At 42.7% G+C, this 24,734-nt stretch overlaps 1 protein-coding gene and 2 long non-coding RNA genes across 3 annotated transcripts; 2 read left to right on the top strand and 1 right to left on the bottom strand.

Moving 5' to 3' along the window:
- Positions 1-1,818: 1,818 nt before the first annotated feature.
- LOC129046690 (uncharacterized) lies at positions 1,819-3,689 on the top strand. Its single transcript, XR_008508392.1, has 2 exons — positions 1,819-2,601; positions 2,632-3,689. It is a non-coding gene; the product is annotated as an uncharacterized LOC129046690 (long non-coding RNA).
- A 1,924-nt stretch (positions 3,690-5,613) lies between these two features.
- LOC118686288 (uncharacterized) lies at positions 5,614-10,258 on the bottom strand. The gene is made up of 3 exons (XR_004980140.1): positions 10,182-10,258; positions 9,996-10,075; positions 5,614-5,695 (listed from the first exon to the last, which is right to left on the bottom strand). It is a non-coding gene; the product is annotated as an uncharacterized LOC118686288 (long non-coding RNA).
- Positions 10,259-12,761: 2,503 nt separating this feature from the next.
- Positions 12,762-22,854, top strand: LOC118686127 (albumin). The gene is made up of 15 exons (XM_036382132.2): positions 12,762-12,861; positions 13,602-13,662; positions 14,480-14,612; positions 15,457-15,671; positions 16,263-16,395; positions 16,568-16,665; positions 17,457-17,586; positions 18,353-18,567; positions 18,692-18,824; positions 19,641-19,738; positions 19,857-19,995; positions 20,619-20,842; positions 21,324-21,456; positions 22,396-22,452; positions 22,690-22,854. Exons 1-14 carry the CDS (start codon positions 12,777-12,779, stop codon positions 22,444-22,446), a joined length of 1,848 nt encoding a protein of 615 aa, XP_036238025.1. The 5' UTR covers positions 12,762-12,776; the 3' UTR covers positions 22,447-22,452; positions 22,690-22,854.
- Positions 22,855-24,734: the final 1,880 nt, after the last annotated feature.

Below are 24,734 nucleotides of genomic sequence, written 5' to 3'. Positions count from 1 at the left end.
CCATCTAGGAAATGGGTGGTAAGATTAGCCACAATTACACCACCATAACTGATTTTAAACAGAAGTAACAGAACTGAAGTTGTTCAGCAAGAATGCAATACCTGCTGTCCAAGGCAAAGGGAGAAAGAAGGAGAAGAACACAAATGTTTGAACATTCAGAGAAGTGCAGTTTTCCATGACAGGCATTTTAAGCCTTGTCTAAACCACTCAGTTTTATAATCCCAGTAAATTGCACATGGAAAAGAATGATTTAGAACAGATTTTATGGAGCCATATCATTTGCTTTAAATTACACTTACTAACTATCTGCGTTTCTTCATTACAGTGAGTTTCCTGTGAGCATCTCAGGTGGTGTGGCCTTGTGAGTAAAGAAAATAAAGACAATCCAAACAGGTGGAGAATTGAAGAGGAGCAGTGCTAGCCCAGGAGAAGTGCACAGAGGTACAACAGAAGGTAAATTTACTTTACTGTTAACTCCCAAAGTGCACTGACATCACTGTTCACACTCAAACCCCTGCAGTGTGAGAGCCCCGTTGGGACCAACCTCAGCCTCTGTGGTGCAGTAAGGCAGGTGATTTGCCTTTGGCTGTCCTTACCCATGATCCATGGCACTGCAAACACACAGACACATCCCGCTCGAGTGCCTTGCAAGTCACTCCTGTTCTGTGCCAGACACTGATGATGCATGTTCTTTGAGCTGCTCTTAGAACATCAGGCCAGCTGTGACCACCTCCTCACAGGGAGAACTGTGACAGGAAAAACAAATACAGAAAGCAAAACCTTTCAACAACTGATTCAATTAATAAATCTGCAAGTGCTCTGTTAAAATACAAAACATTGGTTCTGTAATATATGTAGCAGTTAGGGGGTCTTAGTTAAGAAATAGCTTAAGCACTTGAAATCCTAAAATGCATTAGTGCTTTGTGAGCCTTACATTTTAACATGCATAAATTATTCCAAAGGTGTGTTTTAGGCTCCTAATTTGCTTGATAAGCTTTCGAAATGATCATCCTTCGTGAGTATAACCCTGAAAAACACCATGGCAAACAGAGGCAAAGGGCATCTGGAAAAGATTCTGGATTCTTTCTCATTCTCTTTAAGCGTGGTCACAGGTAACATAAAACAAAGACAAGACAAATCATAAGATGAAGTGAATTTTTTTGTGTATTTCATGTAAAAGGGATCTGTAATCCAAAACTCTAAATGAGACCTCTCCAGCCAAAGCCGCATCACCTATATTTGAACCCTAAAGCTTACTTGTCAAATAAATGTTTTGCGGGTTGTTTTTTTTTCTTTTTATATTATTTTTTAATTGCTGACATTTAAGGCAGCATGAGCTGTGGGTTGCACACTAGTCAGCTAGAAGGTTAAACATTTCTTACACTTAGTGTTTTGCCTGGGTTCAGCCAATCCATAATGATAATTTCTACAGTAACCACTTTTTATAAAGTCAACAATTGATTAGTTCTGAAATTAGTCCTTGAAACAGATTCTCCTGGGGCAGCTTGGAAGATGTCAATGCAAGCAGCCTTCTGCTGGCATGCAGAACAACAAGGCTCAGGCTGTTTTTTCTCTCCTCATATAGAGTGTGCCTTGACAATATTTATCCTCCCAGAGTAGTTTTATCTCTGGATAAGGAAGGGAGTGGGAATCTCCATGTAAAACTCAGTAAGACCTTGGATTCAGTGAAGGCAGTGTATGAAATGCCTTTGCTATCTCAGAAAGGCACTTAAAATGGAAGAAGAACATTTTTACAGAGTTCAAATTAGAACAAGAAAAAACTTCTACAAGTTTTTGATGGTCTAAAATTCTGTGGTGGTTTGACAGGAAATGTGTTTTTTGGGATGCTGTGTTTTTGGCCAATGGATATTCAGACTTTAATATTGGCATTTAACCTGACCATTGAGACATGGACACGCCTCTGAGAACACGGGGTTAAAAGCAGGGCTCTCCCCTGGGAGGGTCCTCTTGGGTTTCCGGCGGGAAAGAGTTCGGGTCTCTCCCCCGGCCCAGCTGCTGGCTGGGCAGGGGGAGGGGAAAGCCATGAGGCCGAGAGAGGTAGGCCTGAGCCCGGGGTGGAAGGGTGGAAGAGAGAGAAAGAGAGAGACACTGGGAGCCATCGGGCAGCTCCCCCTGAGAGACACAGAGAGAGAGAGAGAAAGAGCCGCTGCCTGGGACTGTAACCTTGAAACGGGATAAACATGGGCCTGTGCCGGCAGCACGGCTGGGACGGAGAAGAGGGGGGGGGTTCAGCCGGCCGCTTGTAGGAGCTTTTAACCCCTTTTAAATTTAAAAAAATGGAGAATGAGAACTTTACAGATCATTGACCTCTCCTGGAAGATAGAGTGGAAAATGAAGAAAGAAATGGGCCAGTGTGAGAGAGGTCTGGGCGAGTGAGAGATAGTAAAAGAATAGAGAAGAATCCTAGTGGGAAGAGATGATGGAGTGGCTTTTGCTGGACTCTTTTTGTATAGCCATGGACAGAACCATGTTCCTTGTGATACAGAGACTGCATTCTAGGGGGAGGCAATGGCCTCACAACCAAGAGGGTTCAGTGTTGGTGCCCCTCGGCCCCAGGGGGTGAAAATATGGGGGGGACAGGTGTCCCAAAAGGAGAGATTGTGGGGACAGGTGTCCCAAAGGAGAGACTGTGCCTTTTTTGGATCGGGACAGAGCATCCTTAAAAGACAACCCTAGAAGCTGTTCTAGTCCGTGTTCAGTGGTGAGAGCACTGGACATGGAAAGGAAGAAGTCACGACGGCAGATGTACTCCGGGCGGTGCCACAAGTGACACAGAAACACACGAGGCTTCGACTGTGTTTCCAGGGGAAGCCCATGGTACACGAAGGACTCCTCTCCTCTTGATGAACTGAGGATTGATTGTCTGAAGAGTGGTGCTGGACTGAGAGTCGGTGATTTGAGGAACAAATGTATTGTGTTGGAAATTTGGTGGGGGAGGAGGAAATGCATTTGTGAGGTTTTCATTTTCCCTGTGTGTGTGTGTGTTCCTTTTTATCTGTAGTTGTAGAGTAGTTAATAAAGTTCTGGTTCTTTTTTCCCTAAGTAGGAGCCTGCTTTGCTTATTCCTGGTCACATCTCACAGCAGAAACCAGGGAGAAGGTATCTTCATGGGGGCACTGGCATTGTGCCAGTGTCAAACCATGACAAATTCCCTAACCCCCAAGGTCCCGTGGAGCCTCTGTTTTCAAGCAGAACCTGCCCGCACTCGCTCACTGCATGCTGTTTCACTTATTTACTAATATTGTGGGTTCCTGCTCTGCTTTAGGGGCCCTTGGGACAGGGTTTTTAAAAACAGAGGAGAGCTCAAGCTTGCTGTTATTTCAGTTGGACTCAGCAGGTGGAGCTAAAAGCCAGCAGCACACCTGCAGCTAAAACTAGTCTGATTTTAAGTCTTTCTAATGCTTTGTAAATTAATTTTTACTAAAGCATTTGATTCTTAAACATCTATGTCTTGATTTTTTTTTATTTGACAGTAAATATGAAGTGATTTTTTTATGTGCAATTTATCTCCAGTGGGCTAAACAAGCATTTCTCTGTGTGTGTGTGGCATTTACAATGCCATTGACTTTATTGTTAGCTAGTTACAAAGTCAGGGGCTGCCTTGAATAGCTCTGTGTTCCTCAATTAGGAATCTTTTCAATAAAGAGAAAAAGTGCTGTTGTGGTGAATTTTCTTTCTGTCACTTGTCATTCTCTTACTTTCCTCTTTATGACTCTGAGTTAATTTAGATTTTTTTGATGAGGAAATATCTCAAATGTCAAACTTCTAACTGTCCAGTGAGTAGGCCTATGAGCGTCTTGAAAGGTAAATCTATATCTTTTATATTCATTCATGAATCTTGATGCAAAGCCTCAACTCAGTTCTCAAGTCAGCAAATTTAAAGACAATATATTAATTTCCAATACTTAACTTTATAGAACTCAGTTTGAATATAAATTACCAGGCTTACCTTCAGACATCACTACAGTCTCTCTATGTACACCAAAACTCTTAAATACCGCTTAATTTCCGTGAGTTTTAAACTTGGATTCAGCAAAGCACTTGACATGTAACATTTATGTACCCTAATGCCAAATCCTGTGCATCTCTTGGTTAGATAGTGGCTGTCACAAGCCAGAAAAGGAGTCCAGAATTTGTAGAGTGCTCTATCAGCAGTACCTCATATCTTAAGGAACTTCTCACATTCTGTGTTTCTTTAATTTAAAAGGACTCCTGTAAGGACAATGCAAACACTCTCCAAGAAAAGTGCCTCCGTAAGGATTACACAAATAATTTGCAATAAGAGCACCAAATAAATCACACATCATTACTAATCAACAAGCTGAGTTTTCTCTCCATTACTAATCCACCTCCAGTGAGGGCTGATCTCTTTTTTAGATACATCATTTTGGCAATTCTCTACAATTGTCACTTTCTTTGCCAACAGGAACATGAAATTTTTCTCAGTTTTGAGGTCTACGGCCTCTTTGAGCAAATAGTTATGTTAACAGTAGGTGGCAGATTGCTCCTGCCTGAGAGCTTGGAAAATGCTTCAGGGGGCAAGTTCTTATGGAATGCTGATACCTGTTTAGTCAGGACACACCGAAGCTTTCTCTGTCAGAGCTCTCCTTTCCGAAAAGACTGAACATTATTTTTAGAGTAATCTCGGTATTACCTGAGCTAGACCTGCTTTTGCAGGTACATCCTACTCGTCCACTAACCAATCTAAACACATTGCTGTGATTTGCTGTGAAATAACTTCCTTAAAACATTGTAGGGAGGGTTGAAAATCTGCCTGTAAAGATCCAAGATACAATCTGCCTTTTATCTAGCTCGCTTTCCAGAGAAATCAGGCAAGTTTTGGAACTGACTTCAACATGACCAGAATTAGGTCAATGCTGAATATATTTCAAAATCCTGCACAGAAGACCTGATAACCTTAGTGAGTTGCCAAAAAGCTCCTTAAGCAGTATCAGTGCCCAAGAGACAAGAGTCTCTGCCTAAAGTGTAGTTATATACTAAAAGCAGGAAGGGAAAACCTGATTTCCCTTTCAGAAGGGGAAGCAGAGAGGTTGCCTAGCTGATAACAAAGAATCAAATGAAATAATCTTGCTTTTTTTGCGAACTAACTAACTAACATAACACACAGAAGTTCCTAGGCAAGCCTAGTCTCAATTTCAGTTTCTCTACACAATTTTCAATTCTGGTGTTATGTTCTGGATTGAATTTTATGATCAGCTGGAGTGTGAAGTTTTCCTCTTGTGGGTGGACAGGCAAAATAACCTAAGCCCATGTCAGTGGACTTTGTTTTTGTGACCATGGGATAGTGGGAATGACATGGAACATTCTAGACCCATGAGTCTCTGATGGCACACATCCCAAGGTCCTGGGGGAACTGATGTGGTCTCCAAGCCACTGTCCATCATCTTGGAACAGTCACAGCCATCAGGTGAAGTTCCCAGGGACTGGGGACAGGGGAACTTTTTCTAAGAGGGGTAGAAAGCAAGACCCATGGAACTACAGACCGGTGAGCCTTACCTCTGTGCCGGGGAAGATCTTGGAGCAGATCTTCATGGAATCAGTGTTGATGCACATCCAAGACAGAGCAGTGACCCAGGACAGCTTCACTAAGGGCAGATTGTGACTGACCAAACTGGTCTCTTCATGATCATCAAATTCAACCAATAACCCAGCACTGGCAAGAGCACCAATAAAGCATGTAAATGAACTGAATCCAAAATGTTTCACTGGAAACATCAGAGTACAGATAAACTTTTCATAAAGTCCAGTTATATTTCCATATTGGCTCTGACAATCCTGCAGGGAGGGCAAACTCTGAACTTGAGAGATTTCTGTCAAGTGATACAAGAACATTTGTATTCTGGGATGTCAAGGGATCCATCCCAGAACTCCTCCTTGCTGATATCAGAGAGGCTGCAGTGCCCAACAGTGCAGCAAGACCTCAGAAACCATGAGACTTGTGTTCATATCAGACTCTCAGCATTTTCAGGCTGCCTGGGCTCACCAGGAACAGTGCCCTCAGTCTTGACTTAGCACTAGGTTGTCCTCTCTGCCAGGAGGAACTGGGAGAAATTGGGTAGAACACATGATTTGCACCGCTTCCAATCTCCCAGTCCAGGGAGCCAGGCATCTGCCTAGATCTACACTGACTTGAAGGGAAGCCTTAAGCCTCTTTGCACTGGGAAAACCCACTCTGCTTTCCGGTACTCAGAGTCAAGGAGCAAAGTCAGAACCCCAAGTTCACACTGAACTCAAGGTACCAGAGAAGGGCACTACTACACCAATTATTATAATTGAATTTCCTGAGTTGTTTCTGAGACCTGTGGATAGGTTGTGGATATGCCTGGCTGGCAATATTGAAGTGCTGTTGGTTTGAGGAAAAAAGGCCTTTGGGCAGAAAGCAAATGTCAAGGACTGTCAGCATGGGGTTGGAGAGCACCACAGAGGAATGCCCTTGGGAATGTAGCCTCTGCCTAATTGATCCAAAAGACAACACCAAAAGCTTCACGTGCAAAGAGTTTGTTAATATTTCTTTGCATGGCTTAAGAAGGACTCTCAGTGTAGTGTTGAAATTTAAAAAAAAAAACAAACCAAACATCACCGCTATTTGGGCTTTGCACAGACACAGATCTGCCTGATAGATTTCTTTAGTTCCTCTTATGTATGGACCAATCTTTTGATAACTTATTTAGGAGAACCACGTGAACTATACAGATCATTGCTAAGCTCAACTGCAGTTTTTGGTCCCTGATTAAATTTTTCTGATTCTGGAAATGTACTGAGGAACCTTGCTTCTAAAAACAAGTCTTCCTGAAGGCCCTCAGAGAGCCTGAATTTCAAACCTCAGTTATTAACCCCTTCAAAAATCAGAGTTTATAAGCACTACTCTAAAGAAAAACAAACAAAAAACCCAAACAATATTTCCTCAGTTTTGTATTATTTGTAGTCACTTCCTTAACTCTGGGAATCCCAAGTTTCCAGAACTACATGTCATAGTGCAACAAATCCAGTTAAAGAACATGGAAAGGAAAACAGCAACCTGAAGAAAGACAATGTTTTGTTGCTGCTGCAACTCCAGTACTCTTTTAAGAGATCCTTAGATCCTGGTAATATCATTGCCAATCTGATTGACATTGAAGGAAGTACTGAACCTGGAACTACAAGCCAGAGCTGACCTAATAAATGTGGTCTGGTTGAATGCTGCTTGAAAAACAGTTGATTTTTACAACGGAAAAGTACAGGTACTTGGATTTGACTAACTGAACTTGGCTTCACAGGCTAAGGCAGAATGTGGAAATATTTCACCGTGTCTTTGGATTTCACTTATGGGGAAAGATGCTTCCCATTTCATTCATAGAGCCTAGAATTTGTAAATGCAGCATAATATGCAGAAGTGGACTATCCTTTTATGTCAGCAAGTAAATGGCGGTGCCAAATTTTAAAATGTTTTGTCCTGCCTGCTCCAGTAACAAGGACCTAAAAATGGCTCTAGCAATTTTTCTTCTCCTGCTGAGGTGCCACCTGAGGCCCTGACAGTTAGCTAAAGAAATTCCAAAGACAGTAAGAAATATTAGAGGTGGAAAATGCTATTCTTGCTCCAAGATTTCATTTAAAACAACTATATTTTAATTTTTCAAAGTTGTGAGGGCTTTATCTAAAGAAATTGTTTGCTCAGGAATAGAGGAAAGGCTGAGAAAATAATCACTCCTTTTATGTCCTTAATGCTTGAACATTTACAAGTTGTCTTAAACAGATGAACTAGCATTTTCTCAAGAAAGAAACCAGCAAAGAAACCCCAAGGCCCTAACAGAAAAAACAGCACAAGAGAACAATTCTAGCAGTAACAGAGTCTGTTTCTATGGAGATGGACATGAAGGAGAAAATATTTACCATCTTGGCAGTTTTTCGGCCAGAATGGGAAAACCCTAAGTTTACAATGCAACTAAATGAAAAATAAGGCAAGTAAGAATGTCAGCACTGCCAGATGATGCAGTAACATTGTGGGGGACAGCTGCAGAATGGCAGAAATCTCCCATAAGTCCTACAGCCCCTCTAGACACACGGGATTTTTTTCAACTCCTAAAGTGTTTCAAGTTGAGAGCAAACTCAGTGGCTCCCAGAATCATTAATTCATTTTACACGTTTTGTTTCTGATTTTAGCAAATACACCTGCTTACAATTACAAAAAAAGTTTTTTTAAAATTTTGAAGGTTACAGATCAATGGCCTAAAGAAAAGCAAAACAAAAAAAATGCTCCAAACATTTCCTGCTGTTCCTCAAAAGTTTTCACTATTTCTTTTATTGCTAAAGCACATCAAACTTAGCAAAGAAATATTAACAATATCTTGCCAAGCAGAAGCTTTCAGCTTTGGCTCTTGACTGTACCACATTAAATGGCTCTTCTCTCCTGCCAAAGGCCATCAGGTAGCATAGCAGAGCAGCACAGAAATTGGAAACAGAGTGCCAAAAAGTTTCTAGGGCACAAGTGAATGCACTGGATTCCAAAGGTCTCTGGGACTTATGTAAGGAAGAAAATAGATCTCCACTGATAGTCCTATCATGAGCCAAACATCAATCACAGCACCGCAGCAATTTCAGTTCCAGAGACAACAATCAAAGGCATTATAAGAAATACTGAAGAAAAATCTCCCCCTGAGAAGGACTTCCTGAATAGAGCAATGCTGCACCTTGGGTATTTCTTTCACACATCTATTTTGCATTTAGATACACCCATACCAAGATATAACACTGATTTTTGTTGAGGGACCTTAAAAATGGGTAAGAGATGAAGCCAATACTCAGCTATCTTGTGGATTACCTACTGGAACTGGCAGAGCAAAAAGTCATAGGGACAAGTGTGGTCTTTGTGAGGTCCCCAGGAAGAGGTGAGAGATGAGAATCTGACTCCATGTTCTCAGAAGGCTAATTTATTATTTTATGGTATTCTATTATATTAAAAGAATGCTATACTAAAACTATACTAAAGAAAGAGAAGGATACAGACAGAAGGCTTAACAAGAATGAAGAATAAAAACTTGTGACTGACTCAGAGTCCAGCACAGCTGGCTGTGATTGGTCATGAAGTTAAAACAATTCACATGGAACCAATCAAAGATGCACCTGTTGGTAAAACGAAATCCAGAACACATTCCAAAGCAATTGGATAATTATTGTTTACATTCTTTTCTGAGGCTTCTCAGCCTCCCAGGAGACAAAATCCTGGCAAAGGGATTTTTCAGAAAATATGACAGTGACAGACATGGAAAGTAGAGACAAGTCCTGAGAAGTCTCAGAATTGACACCCTCAAAAAGCACTGAAGGCTGTATATTTGGATATATTCAGGCAATCGAATGCTTAATAGGCAAAGCAAAGCTGTTCTTGTTCCTGCTGCCAAAGAATGATGTTGGCAAACGGTCACGAATAAGGAAAACAGCTACATCACTACACTGTGGACTTGTGAGACAAAGGGGTAGGGATGCTAGAATGGCCTGGGGATCAAGTGCACAGGATCAGCAAGAGCAGTCATCTTGGTGATTCAAAAACCCTTATCTCACTAAGAACTCACTAACACTGCAGGTGGGTGGCTGATGGCAGAAGAGGAACAGCTGAGTATCAGAACTCACTGATGGATATGCTCACGAGATACACCTGACATGGAATGCTATTAGCTACAGCTGAGCAGTCTCTGCCTGTTCTGCCACAGTGATCAAACCCCTTGTGTCTTTATGTTTGCTTTGTATCCATGAGTCCATCCATCTCTGTTCAAACAAAAGCCATATATCTGAGATGTCTGACTTGCTCTGCACGGGAGTCAGACATCAGTGATAAGAATGGCAAACATCCTGCACCAGAGCAGGAAAAAAAAGTAATGCCTGATAGCTGTCCTTATGTCCAGAGCTACAGACATACAGAGCTAGAGACATTTATTTAGAAGTATACTGATCATTACAGTTATTAAAAAACAGCTACTCACTGCAGCTACTGGCCCAGCAATGTCTGTCTCCAGGTTTGGTGTGTGCCTCATGGTCCAGTCCCACAAACTGAACTACAGGTCTTGAAAAAGAAGAAGAAACAGCAGTAAATCAAATGGAGGGCCACAAAAGTAAAGGGCTTCTTGATGTCCTTTGGGTTCTGAGAGATTACTTTGAAAAGCACTTACTTCCCAGATCAGCTCTGACAGCTGTTCTCACGATACAGCACATTTGGTTTTCAAGAGCCTCATTCCATATTAGTACGTCTCAGTACACTTTGTTTCTACTCTGCCACTCTGCACAGGCTGGTATGATGACATATTTAAAAAGGATGCATCCTTTTTATTTCCAGCTCAATTACTCTTGGAATTATTGTCCTTTGGTTCCCCACACCTGGAATACAAAGTAGTCATCATATGTAACTTTAGACATCAATGAGTGTGAAAATGGATCATGCTAAAATACCATTGATAAATTCCTTTTTCTAATACCAGGACAACTTTGTTGGAGTGAAATCAATGCAGTGTGAAAGCACTGAGTAACAAGAAACTCAGTATACTATTTAATACTGTTAAACAAACATGAGCATTGGAGTTCAGCTCTCAGCAGTTATATGAACCATTGGCATCAAGTACAGGACAGACAACAGAAGATATCTAGAAATAAACATGGACCCTGTATTCCAAACTTACATATTAACTCCAGGGGACCAGGAGTGTTCCTGCTAACACTGCACAACGCTGCAAGGGAAAATTCCAGAGAGCTTTCAAGATGCAACACTGCAATCATGTGCTGAATTTCAGCTTTGCCCTCCCCGCCCTTCGCTGTAGTTTTCTGGAGACTTCTTTGGTACAGCCTGAGAGCATCTCAAGAGCCATTCCAAGACATCATTCACCAATACCACAGTTTTTTACTACCTTGTAGTTATCCACAAAATACCTAAATGTGTGTTTCTGTCCCACTGAATGCTCTCTTAAGATTTGAAAGGAGATGGCTCTTCTCTGACAGAGGGATATGGTCAGTAAAATAATTACAGACTGAATTAAAAAGCTCTTTCCCCAGATTTTGTTAGGCTAAAGCAGCATAGGTCTGAAAGCTCCAGATTGCTCATCAATTCCCATCATTCTCCAGAAATGTGGATTTTGCTACAACCACCTGAAAACAAGCCCCACGTCTAATATTATGACATATCTAACATTGCTTTTCTGCCAACCTGGCTTTCCTGCACCATCCTTCATGTAAGAGTTATCCAAATAACCTTTTAATTCCCAAAATAGAGCCTTGTTCATTTAAATCACTATCAGAATGCTGCCTTTCACCTACAAAAATATCAGGAGCAGACTCAGGAAAATGCAGAAAGTTTTTGCAACAGCAGCAGACTGTAGAAATGTCATTGTATCAAACTATTCTATGAACTCATCTCAGTTTTACATGGTTATTCCTGGAGAAAAGAACAACCTTTCTGGAACACAAGATGTATTGCCTAGGCATTTTCCTGAATTAAAACCACCTGCAAATATTTTGAGCTTAGACATACGATTTGCTTTATTTCAAATGTCTTTAAAAGCTCACACTCAGAAACAAAAGGAAGTATTAGGCATGTACTTACTTAGTGATATTTCCAGAGGACCAATCATGGAATTGTTCTTACTATTCCCATTAGGAATAATAGAGAGTCGTGGCAAAACTGCTCACCTGAGGAACAAAAACAGAGCAGAAAAGGGAATCTTAAAGACTGAGGAAAGGTTTGGAGATCACAGGCTTGGCTCTACCACGTGGGTGCTCACAAAGCAGAGCTGCAAGGCAGCACACAAGCTCCAGTTGTGTGGGCTGATATCCACACACTGGGGACATAAATTAATTACAATAAATCCTAGTATCTCCCGCTGGGAAGCTACACCACTTGGCACTCAGCAAGGATCCAGCCCTGTACTTGTTTGGGAATTTTTGAAGCATCTCACTGGGTGTCCTGAAAAGTAATTTTGATTTATTCCATGTCCTGGGGCTCTGTGCAAACTGCACATTTTTCCTGTGTCTGATCTCCTAAGTTACTGACTAATCAATGAGAAATTTTACAGAGATGAGAGCAATGTTTAATTAAGAGATCACTCTTGGGAGGATGTCAGTACAAAAGAGAAATTGCAAAAATTCTGAAATGACAGCTCTTGCACATGTTTACCCATGTGTTGGGCTGTTTTCTGGATATCAGTGAACAGCAGCACCCAGGGAAAACCAGAGCAGGACCTAACAAATTCAGGAGCTCAAATCAGCTACACATGTCTAGATTAGCCATGTCATCTCAATAAAGTGATTTACAATTAAAATTCTCTAATTTCAGGTGGACTGAGTCCTCTCTGGGTGAGCTGTTGCTATAAAATACCAACATGCTTTGCTTTTGAACAAATAGTAGCAAAAAAAAAAAAAAAAAAAGCTATAGGATTAGCCCTGATGACATTTTTGTCTGATGCCTTGAACTCCTTGTTTGTCATTTGATAAGGAAATTTACGCAAAACTTTATCTTTTTTGGGCGCTGGGAGGTTCAACCTCTTCAGGATGAAAAGGCCCAAAGTAACAACACAGAATAAATAACTAATATCAAATTAATTTTTGTCAAGGGCAGCTGAAGTTTTGTAATCCTCCTCAGGCCAAATGGCAATCCACAAATGCCAGCTCAAGGGTTAATATTTTACAAGCACAGGTAGTGAAGGGTATATAAGCAAATGCTCTTCCTGCAATCTTCCTAGCATTTTTGAGCAATTTTGCTCACATCATAACCTGTAACCATGAAGTGGTTAACATTAATTTCATTTATTTTCTTCCTGAGCTCTGCCAGATCCAGGAATCTGCAAAGAACTGCACGGGATGCAGGTAAAAAAGGACTAATTACTTCTCTTGGAAGTCTTTTTTCTATCAATTTAATGTCTTTAATTTAGTTTCACTAACAATTCGCGGGAGCCTGATCCATGTCGAACAGAAAAATGTGCTTGACTTGAAAAGAAACTAAATGAAGAGACAGTGGGGAGATGGGTAGGACACTCAGGACAACCGAGCTGAGCAAGTGTGGTGCCATGCCTCTGCAACATCTGTGTGGGGCATGAACAGATGTCAATGAGTCAGGATTTCTTCCTTTCCCACCAGGGAAAAAGCAGCTGCACTGTGCTTGTGGAATTTCTGTCTTTTGACAAGTTAATAACTCAGTGTTCAGAGGAAGAAGGTTTGCTCTAATCAAACTGCAGCTGCACTGCTTTATTTGCAGTGTTTGGGGGTGGTGGTTGTTACCCAAAGGACACATTTGCTAACCCTAAATAGTAAAGGCCCAACAGTCCTTTTGAGTATCTGAATGAAGTAGCTACTTACAGAGGTAAATATTCTATTAGGATCATAAAAATCACAGGCTGGGGTTCCCTCAGAAGGACAAGCAGACCTAAGAGTCAGGTATCTGTAGACAAATGAACAAGAAAGAGTTCAAGTTCCAAAGTTAATTAAAGGAGTCAGGTGAATACTGAACATGGGGAGAATCTGGCCCATGGGGCCCAGAATGTGTTTTCAGGGTCCAGCACAGCCAGTATGACAGTGAGCACCACTGCTCCCTCTGTTTTCCTTCCTAGAGCACAAGAGCCCGATTGCCCACCGCTTCAACGACCTGAAGGAAGAGACATTTAAGGCAGTGTAAGTGAATGTTCAACTTCATCTTCTGATGGCTTTTTTGTCCCTCTTGATACTGTACCAAAAAGGCAAAGTAAGACACACTGTATGAGCTCACAGGGAGTGTGTATGTCTCACTGAAACACTGACTTAGCCCCTTACTGTTACTGCAAAACCTAGAAATATTTTAAGACCTGCAAACACCACAATGACTTACTTCCTCTCTGGGAAAAGAACTCCTTGCAAAGCTTGTGAAAAAGCCTCTGTTCCTTCTCTGAAAATAAAATAGGCATGAGGGATGCAGGTTTGCTACTCCTAGAAGAGAAATTATGCTGCATTGGCAACATTGCCAGAAAAACCACAAACTATCAACCTCAAAAAACAAACCTGTGACAGGTTTTCTGAGACAAATCAGTCATCTTCATTTGAAACTAATTTTGGGAAAGACAGAGGGCCCTGGCAGACATGTAAGGGCTGACAGATGGCAGCCTGAAGGTCATAATTGGTAACAGTGGCCAAATCCAGCTTAGGTCATGGCATTTATGAGTCTGCTGGTAAAAGCAACAGAAAACTCCAATCACAGTCTCTTCTGGTTTGTTTATAATTTAATATTCAAGACTTTTTTATTGGGAAGGTAGAAAGGTTATTGAGAAAGTTAAAAACATGTTCAGAGAGGAGAAGAGAATAAGACAGATGTAGAATATGGCACTGTGCTCTGCATGGTATTCTGGTGAACCTTTGTGCATGTCATTTGAAGAAACCAGTTCATTTCTGAGGCATCTTTGAAAATACTGCCTGATGTTTCTCAGTGTTATGTTCCAAACTGTGCTTTGTGTTTCAGTACCATGATCACATTTGCCCAGTACCTGCAGAGATGCTCCTACGATGGACTGTCCAAGCTGGTGAAGGATGTGGTTGACCTGGCACATAAGTGTGTGGCCAACGAGGACGCTCCCGAGTGCTCAAAACCACTGGTAGGCAGTGAAACTTCACTAATGCATTTCTCCTCGCTTTGTGCATCTGCCAGGATCACCCTGCTTGAGGACTTAGACCTGAACCTTACAGGTGGGCCTGTTGTCACAGGCCAACGCTCAGATTTCAGTGCTTAAACAAAGAACTTGGTTTTGTCAGGTTCTAAACCTCTGCCTTTAACAAGTGCCTAAATGATCCATGGAGCCATTATGTTGGAGACCAAATACCACACTTTGGCGCATTCAGCCTAGCATTGCCTGAAAATACACATTAGCACTTGGTACAAAACCCCAGGTGTGAAGTACAGGCCTAATTCTAGGTATTAAAGTGACCCGAGTGTGTGGATTTTCACACTGGGGTGACTTGAAAAGGTGTCTGTGCTACTTTAAGGCACTTAGTTTATGAGGGTTTAAAAAATTCCTCTAAAATCAGGTAACCCAAGAAATGTGCAGGTGTTTAGGACTCCTGGACATCTAACAGTTTCAGCTAGATATGAGTTCTCCCTAAAGGTTTCCACCAAATTCTGCTTCAAATCATCTGAAAACTCAGTTTAGTTTATAAAACTCAGTTTAGCTTAAAAGTAGATCACTGTCTTGCACAGAGTACTTTAAATTATAATTAATTTTTTTCAGTAAAGCATTGGAACTGTTTTGATACCAGACTACCTAAAATAAAACTTTATAAAATTATTGAAAAACAGTAGATTAATTTGATTTATGGTCTAAATCTTATTCAGTAAAAACCTATTTACTGTTCAGCCTGGCTTTTCTTTTGCAGATAAGCAGACAACACATGGCACTATCTATATATAAACACTAGTTGTGACCCTGCCCTCTCCCTTTCCAGCCCTCTGTTTTCCTGGATGAAATCTGCCAAGTGGACAAGCTCCGTGACTCATACGGTGACATGGCTGACTGCTGTGGTAAAGCTGATCCTGAAAGAAACCAGTGCTTCCTGTCCTTTAAAGTGCAGCACCCAGACTTTGTCCAGCCCTACCAGAGACCAGCTGCTGATGTCATCTGCAACGAGTACAAGGACCACCGCGTGCAGCTCCTGGGAAAGTAAGGGAAATGGCCACTTGTCCTCTCTTACCCTGATCACATTTTCTCATCTCTCGCAAGAGTAGGTTTTTGCATTCCAAACCGGGGTTAAGGATCCCATTTTATACCTCTTGGGTGACCTTTCTTCCCCAAACCTGCTGAAAACTCAGTGTTTCCAGTCCTGATTAAATAACTTATTCGCTCCAGCTCCCCACTACTCTTTGTGTAGTTGGCAAGAAGGAAGAAAGGTAACAGTGAAAAGAACAAAAATTGGCAATAAAATGTTGGTGACAGGTCCATAGATGAACTTTTCACACTGAAAAACAGAATTTTCAAGTATTTGACAACACATTTTAAAAAGCAGATGGATGTCAAACCAGATGGCTGAGAACATCAGGAGTTCACCCTTTACCCACAGTTAGTGAGTCCTGCCTTGGGAAGGGTGAGATTTAGCAGAGCATTTCCCATCAAGCAGGCATTAGGTCTCAAAAGCAGATTACTGAACTAGATTTCTGAAGTAGATTTCTAAACTAGAAAAGAAGTTAGAGAAGCCACAAGAGGTTTAAGGCCATTCACTGGAGCACAGAACAAACGCTCTCCTTTTCCTTCTAGTTTCGTCTACAGTGTTGCAAGAAGAAACCCCTTCCTGCACGCCCCAGCCATCCTGGGCCTGGCTGCTGAGTATGAAAATGCACTTAAAAGCTGCTGCTCAGAGAGTGATATTGGTGCTTGCTTGGATGAAAAGGTACAGCACCTTGGTCTCTGTGGATAAACACTAAGCAACTGAGTGAGAAACAGGCAGAATGCTACTGTTCATGCAAAGCTTTGCATGAAGAACTTGGAGAGACAGGCCAGGATTAATCCTATCCATTGCACATAATGAGTTCAATGTGACAATGTGTGTCCTGTTACCACAGGCAGCTGTCATCAAGGAAAGAGCCAAGAAGATAGATGTGCAGCAGCAGCACGGATGCAGGGTCCTCGACAAGTATGGTGAGAGGACTTTCCAAGCAAGGTAAGTTCCCATCACTTTTTTGGATAAAATGTAGGCTTGTCAGCCTGTGAGAGAGATCTAGGAAAAGCTCAGCTTTGAGAGTTGCAGAGCAATTAAACCATCTCTGGAACCAGTCCAGAGGATGGAGAATTAACTGTTGGAATGTTCCTTAGAACCAGAGATCCCAGTGTGTTTAAGGCACACTTTTGCCAAAGCTGTAACCCTACTCCAGTGCCTACAGCTTTTGGTGATGGACACATCACTAATCAGCAGAGTAAGGTGCTAGTTTGAACCTTAAGCCAACCAAAAAGTCAGACTTGGCAGAACCACAGTTGTTAAAACATTTGATTGTAAGACAAATAAAAGCTTTTGCAATTTAATAACTGGATCACCTGTTGGGGCACAGAGAGGTGCTTTCATTCTGTGGCCAGTCTGATATACCAACATTGACTAGGATTATCTTATAGACATAGTCAGCTTTCATTTAAAGGTGTCATCAGGACTGTATCGACCTGTGCCAAGCAACCTGGAGCACTTTCCAGGTGCTCAAGAGTGATGGGGAATACTGGGGTGTGATTCTTACAGTTCAGGCAGAACAGGAAAACCACAGACTTGGTCCTTTCTGGCTTTACTGGGGCAGATGTTGATGCCTCTTTTTTTTTTTTTTTTTGTTAGCCACCAGGAATTAGATGAGAAGAATGAGTCTTTTCTTGAAACAATCCTGACCTACCTTACCATGTGTTGGTGACTTGCAAGGTTTCTGTTCCCTACAGTGCTTTAAAACAAGGGTCTTTTTCTCCTTTTCTACCCAGTAAACTCGTTCGTTTGAGCCAGAAATACCCCAAGGCTCCCTTTGCAGAGCTGGTTAAGATGGTCCACGATGTGAAGGATGTCTACAAAGAGTGCTGCGATGGGGACATGGTGGAGTGCGTGGATGACTGGGTGAGCTCACTGTTTTAGACCGAAGTTGACATATTTGAAAGATATTTAGAAAGACAGTAATTTGTGCAGCTACATGTTCACAGTCCAGGGAACTTAAACTGGTACTCAGCACTGCTGGAAGGTTCCTCAAGCACTCAAAAGCTCAGGATAAGCACAGTTGACTCTTACTCGAAGTAGGTTTCAGCCCAGCTCTGGATCTAGCCCTGTCAGAACATTTATCAGGGAGGCTGCTTGATGGTATTTATTCACTTCAACTCAATCATAAATAAAGGAAAAAAAAGCAGAGTCAAAAAGGCTGCAATTTTTCCTCCTGCCCTGTCAAGCATACTGTCACTAATCCAGCTTTCCTGTAGTGCTAATGAATGCTAGAGAACAGATAAACAAGCCCCCGCAATAGTGAGATAATGTCAATATTGCCTGGCTGACTCCAACTTGAACACACTCATTGACCCGGCTCATTCCAGGGCTCTGGGGTTAGTCCTCCATCGGAGCTGGGCATCCTGTCAGGAATAACAAGATCCATCAGGCATCCTTGTGACAGAGCACTCAGGGATGTGCCCTGGCTCACCAGAGTGTCTAGGATCAGGGAGGGAACCATGCCCCAGTTATTTCTCTTTGTGTGAAAACAGCATTTTTTAGCTAAGTGCTAAGTAAAGAGGTGACCTGAGTGAAAAGAGAAGAGTCTGAAGCTAAGAGAGCAGATTAATTAACCTGTCTTTAAATTATTATTTCATAGCTTGTCTGATACTATGTATTAATTTTACAGTCAGAGCTCGTGGCCTCTCTGTGCTCTAAACAAGATGTTTTCTCAAGTAAACTCAAGCCCTGCTGCGAGCTGCCAGCTGTGGAAAGGACCAAGTGCATCATGGAGGCAGAGTTTGATGACAAACCTGACAACCTTCCTTCACTAGTTGAAAAATACATTCAAGATAAGGAAGTGTGTAAAAGCTATGAGGCAAACCATGATGCATTCCTGTCAGAGTAAGTAGTGCCCAGAGCATTGCAGGCTCATTGTTCCCCCAAGGAAACGTCCTTGTTACTGCTGCACTGTGCTAAGGACAGAAGCACGTTACTCAGGAGCTCTGTCTGCTGCTGTGCCTTCCAGGTTTGTTTATGAATATTCACGAAGACACCCTGAGCTCTCCACACAGCTGGTTATGAGGATTACCAAGGGATATGAAACACTCCTGGATAAGTGCTGCAAGACAGACAACCCTGCTGAGTGCTACGGGAACGCTGTAGGTGCAAAGCTGTGTTTGCAGCTGGCTTGAATGCTGGGCTGGTACCTGTCATCAAAGAACTGTGTTGAGGAGCTCCCACAGCAGAGCAGACAAAGCTTTTGGAGAGACTAATTCCAGGGGGAGTTAATGTCCTGGTGGGAGATGAAGCAGTCCATGGCCCATGGCAAGGATGCAGGGTTATCTCAGATTACAGAGTAACCAAATTTGTCACATCACATTATTTCAGACTAGTCTCACTCAACTAACTGTCTGATGCCTCTGTATCTCTGATGTGATTCTGCTTGTCCTGAGGCTGACAATCAATAGCTCAGTTATTGTCTGAGCTCCACAGCCTGCACTGAGTATGGCTGCTCATGGATTGTGATGGGAGAGAGCGTGCATGGCCAGCACACAGAGACACCTAACAGGTCTGAGCCACAACTCAGTCACACACAAGACATAGCATAAGTTGAGTTTTCCTTAAAGCTTTGGCCAAGAGATGTTCCCCTCGTGGTTGATAATAATTTGAAATATTTACTTGATTTAAGCAAATAAACATAAACCCCCACTGCTGAGAAAATAAGTCCAACAGGTAATTAACTTAAACTAAATTTTAAAAATGCGGCTGCCTTTTTCAAGGAAATTTCTGTTAGAACTTAAGATGCACAAGGGAATCAAATCCTGCCTACACCAGCCTGGCTATACAGAAGTGATCAACCTTGCAAAATGAGTATTTTGTAGATAAGGCTTAGAAGAGGACAGAAGTTACATTTGTATGACTGTTAGCAGCAAGTCCTGCTCTAATATCACAAACAAATTTGCACTTGTTTGCAGCAAGAGGAACTGAACAAGCACATCAAGGAAACCGAGGATGTGGTGAAGACCAACTGCGAGCTGTTCAATACCCACGGCGAGGCAGACTTCCTTAAAGGGTGAGCGATTCCTGAGAAACATTCTGGAGTCCTCACTTCCCTTTTCCCTTCAGTGGCCCAGATGTGCCCATATTTGAGGAATGCTCTACTAACTGTCATTTTGATTTGACTTGGCCAGAATTCTGGTCCGCTACACCAAGAAAATGCCTCAGGTATCAAGTGAGACCTTGCTTGAAATCGGGAAGAAAATGACAGCGGTTGGCAGCAAGTGCTGTAATCTCCCTGAGCACAAACGCATGTCTTGTTCTGAGCACTACGTGAGTACTTGGATTTCTTCTTTCCCCTTCTCCTCCTGGAGATTTTCCCTGTTCACAAAAACACTGCATTCTGGTGAGATAGCAAACAGTGTTTTTTCATAAACACCACGCTAAGCATCTACCTAACAGAATTCAAAGTCTGTTCATTTTTTAATGGATGTGAGAGCTTAAATACCTAGCTGATGGTAACTTGTGAGAATTTTAGTTAAACTTTGCTTTGTCTCAGCAAGCAAGAGTGAGTTCATAGAATTGGGAATCACAGAACCATAGAATGGCCTAGGTTGGAGGGAACCTTAAAGATCATCCAGTTCCCACACCCTGCCATAAGCAGGGGCACCTTCCACTGGACCAAGTTGCCCAGAGCAACTGAGACTGGCAGGTTGCATTTGGGAAATGTCCTAAAACAGTGTCCTAAAACCCTCAAACCTACTGATTGGAGCCCAATGCCCTGACTGTTTGCAGATGAAGAAATGCTTCACTCCAGGAGTACCTATATATTTTAAATTTTAAACACGTACCACATCTCAGCGGGTGTTTCCAGCTATGCTGTTGTGATAAAAACATCACTTAGTTGCTGTGGTTTTTTGGGAAGATGTAACTAATCTTTGCTCTTTTCTTTTCAGCTGAGCATCATCATTGAAGACATGTGCAAGAGGCAGGAGAGCACCCCCATCAATGAGCAGGTTTCCCAGTGCTGCAACGAGCTCTACTCGTACAGGAGGCCATGTTTCACTGCCATGGGCGTAGACACCAAATATGTGCCGCCAGCCTTCGACCCCATGATGTTTAACTTCGATGAGAAGCTGTGCACTGCTCCTCCGCCTGAGCGCGAAGCAGGGCAGCTCAAGTAAGCCCCAAGAAACACCTTGTAGGGGAGTCCTGAACTGCAGCACTTGGGAGTACAGAAGGAAGCTCCACCCTGTTGTGTCATCTGACTGGGGCTACACTAGTGACACAGAAATCCACATGGAACTAGGTGTTTGCACTGACCTGGTCAGCATATAACATCATGTAGTGTGGAAGAGGCAAAAGAATTTTTTATTCACTGAAATCACTCCCTTAACTGACCAGTTTCATGTAGGCCCACTGCCAGTGCAGATCTTGGGATGTACTTAATTAGGACAACATACAGATCATTTCTCTAAGTTTTTACTCAGCTGCAACTGATGGTTGTGTTAGACTGGGAGTTTGGAGTCACCAACAGGCACAGATTCATCTAGGCATGACAAAAAAACCCTGAAATGAGCTGTGCCTGGGGGAATGGTGTCTTGTAAAGCAGGAATCCTACAGCAGGCAAGATTAATTGCGTCTTGTGGCTTTCTTTTCAGAATGCTCGTCAACCTCATCAAGCGCAAGCCCCAGATGACAGAAGAACAAATAAAGACAATTGGTGGGAGTTTCACTGCCATGGTGGAAAAGTGCTGCAAGCAGGCAGATGTTGAGGGGTGCCTTGGAGAAGAGGTACTTTCTATCCCCTTTTTTTTAAAGAAACAAAACACAAAATACACACACACACACACCACCACCAAAGCAACAAAAAATCCTCAAACAAAAACAAACAAAATACCTCAAAGCACATATACAGGAAACTGGGAGCTGAGCACTACAGAAAGCTGTTCTGCAAACTGCTGTGGTCACTTGTCCACGTGCCTTTACAATAAACAGCCGCAGCTCACTGTGTACCTTGGCTGCACAGGTTACAGTCACTGAACAATTTCACATGGAGAAGTTGTCTGGAGGTCATTTAGTCAAACCACCTGCTCAAAGCGCATCTCAGTCCTAGATTAGGTTAAGTTCTCTCAGGTCTTGTCAGAAGAGCCACAGATGAAAAATACACACATGTAGAATTTAACTTTCTCTCTAGCATACATAAACTTCCTTTTGTGCTACAGCTCCTTACAAAACTTCTAGGATTACCAGTAAAAAGCGCATCTGGATCAATTCTCACAAGTGCCTAGCAAATACAGATCTACTGGGAGTTTGCCTGATCATGTCACAGAAAAGGTTTATCTGCAGCCATATGGCATTGCCAGCAAGGATAAATGACAGTTTGCAGTAGCAGCCTCATTATATTGTAAGGCACAGAACTATTACTAATATCTTAAAGTGCTTATTAATTGAATTCTTTTTTTTATTTATATCCTAAGTGTTACATAGTTAAATATATTGGGAAGACTTAGGAAAGAATTATTTTGTCTCCAACCAGTTCCAAAAGTGTCTTTGCTACTTTGACAAAGCTGGAAGACACACAACATCCAGGGGCACATGGGTCCTAGGGTCAGGAAGTACCATCAGAATTATCCCTTGAACCATAATTCAGGCACGAGTTTAAGTTTCTAACAGCTCCTTCTCAAGCACAACCTGCTTTTCTCTGACAACTGTTTGTGTTCCTTTTCCCAGGGTGCTTCCCTAATAGTCCAGAGCAGAGCCATATTAGGAATTGGTGTTTAACCTAAGGTAGGTAGCAGCAGTAATACACAAATACCTTTTTCTGTCAGTCTGTCTGCCCCTTCCTGCCCACCCTTCCACCCACTTCACTTCCTTATCCCCAAAGAGCATCCAGCTTCCCTTTAACCACCACCTGTGCTTTCCCTAATTGTTTTACCACCTGCCACTACACAGGGCTCAAATAACTGAGGTGCTGCCAGTATGCTGCCATTTTACAAAATCCTCCCTTTTGTCTCTCTGATCTAGGTTGCCAGTGGGAAAACATGAAGAAAAACCTGTGTAACGTCTCCCACCCCTTACCCTTTTTCATTTGGTACTGAATGAATATTTCATAAATCATCAGTGTTTTGTCACACTATGTGCTGTTCAATTCCTTCTCTAAAAAAAAAATAAAAAAATAAAGGCTTTATAAAACCACACCTGTCCCTGTCTGCTGGTGACCACCACAAGGCAAAGCTCAGCAGTACTGCCTAGACCAAATGGCTGTTCTAAGTAGAATATATGGACAGTGAGTCTGTACTTCAGATTTTTTTTTTTTTGCTTAGTGCTCTTAGAAAGTTTTTACGAAAGAATATGAAAATTTAGCTAGACGTCAATACCCAGATTCAATTGCATGTTCATTTTAGGCTTTACTTCAGTCATTATAATTACATAGTAAGAGAGGTTTCAAAGGTACTGTTCGATCTAAAGAAAACGATCAGCAAGGACCTGTTCTAAAAAAATATTTTACACCAACGACAAATCAAGCATCTCTTAATTTGCAAAGAGCTGCAAACAGCCCTGCTTTTAAGATGTTTTGCATCTCTTAACTCGATTTTTAGGAAGTGCTTGAAATTTTCTCTTGAAAAGCTCGCGACCTACATCACGCCCTTTACTACGGCAAACTCCCCGGAGAAACATTTCCTGCTCCTATGCCCACAAAACCCTATGATTTGCTAGGACATGTTCCAGTTCACCGCCCCAGGGAGAGGCTCAGGCCGCGGACTGCCCCGGCCCCGGCCCAGCTCCCAGTCCCGCCACCGCTCACCTGGTCCGCGCCGCCGCTGCCGCTCCGGGCGCTCCCACCGCGGAACCCGAGAGGAGGAGGTTCCGCCGCTGCCGCTCTTGTACCCGCACAGGCACCGTCCCGCCCCCGAACACCTGTGCGGCTGTCCCGGCTTCGCCGCTCCAGGCTCTGTACGAGAATACTAGCCCGCTACTGCCCCGGGCGTGCCGGGGACCGCGCTCCCGCTGCTCTCCGTCCCGGCAGCCCGGACGCTGAGGCGGCGGTTGCCGTGAGCAGCCCGGTGTGTAACGGGAGGCGGCAGCCTCTTTCCCGTGCAGCGCCCGGGCCAGGCCTGCTCGCTGCCTTCGGCTGAGCTCGGCTCGGTTCGGCCCGGCCCAACTCGGGTGAAGGAAAGAGCCTAGACTCCATAATTAAGTTAATCCCCTGGCATAAGGGACAATGGACATCAAGTGCTGTGAGCCAGATTCCTGTCATCATGTCCAAATAAGAGAAATGGAAGTGGAATGATCAACTTCCAGTGCAGTCTTTGGAGATGTTACTGCTTTTCATGGGATTCTCTGAGGTTTTTTTTTCCCAGCCATGTGTGATGCCACTTGTTCAGTTAACTCCTCAGTCTTCCTTTTATCCTAGTACCTGAGGGTGAAGGAAAGAGCCTAGACTCCATAATTAAGTTTATTGAGCAATGAATTGTTGAAGTCTCATGGCTCTGGCTCATTGCCTGCATAATATGCTTGAATCCCTGTGTGTAAATCTGTAAATTGTATTGCTACCTCCCTGAAATTACTGTCTTGTTCTCTCTTTGCTATTCCCCTTGCTTCCTTGGTGTGCTGCAGGACACTGCTGACCATCACCACTCCTTCCCTTGCCTAGTTTTAGGAATCTGGATGGGATGCTTGGCAGAGTCACAGCGGTCATGCTCTGGCCATAGTGGATGCATGGATCCTGGCCAGTAGCTGGGCTGCTGTCTCAGACTGCTAACAACTCCAGCATAATCCTGGAGTTGAACAAATCCTAAAACTGCTTGAGAAAGTCCTGGTATATGTAGTGCTTGGGATTTAAGGTGCTGTTATACACTTGACGGGAATGGCTTATGGCTTTTTTTACTAGGAGTGGGAAGTACTTGGGTATTAAGGCTAAGTATGAAGTAGTCAAAATATGGTTTAGTGAGCCCTCAGCTTGATTGTCCCAGCCTGTGTCACTTAGCCAAGTAAAGCTTTGTGCTTGATTACTATTCCATCTTTTGTAGTAGTAGTAGTGGATGTATTTACTTTTTTTTCATCTTTTG

Source organism: Molothrus ater, chromosome 4, assembly GCF_012460135.2.
Source record: "Molothrus ater isolate BHLD 08-10-18 breed brown headed cowbird chromosome 4, BPBGC_Mater_1.1, whole genome shotgun sequence".
Taxonomy (NCBI): Eukaryota; Metazoa; Chordata; class Aves; order Passeriformes; family Icteridae; genus Molothrus; species Molothrus ater.
Note: the sequence above shows the minus strand (reverse complement) of the source record. Positions and strands in the feature narration are given on the sequence as shown.

Coding starts and splice junctions, on each gene's coding strand:
- LOC118686127 (XM_036382132.2), top strand. CDS start 12,777: ATGAAGTGGTTAACATTAATTTCATTTATTTTCTTCCTGAGCTCTGCC. Junction 12,862..13,601: donor AAGAACTGCACGGGATGCAG/GTAAAAAAGGAC, acceptor TTTCCTTCCTAG/AGCACAAGAGCCCGATTGCC. Junction 19,996..20,618: donor TGTCTTGTTCTGAGCACTAC/GTGAGTACTTGG, acceptor TTTTCTTTTCAG/CTGAGCATCATCATTGAAGA.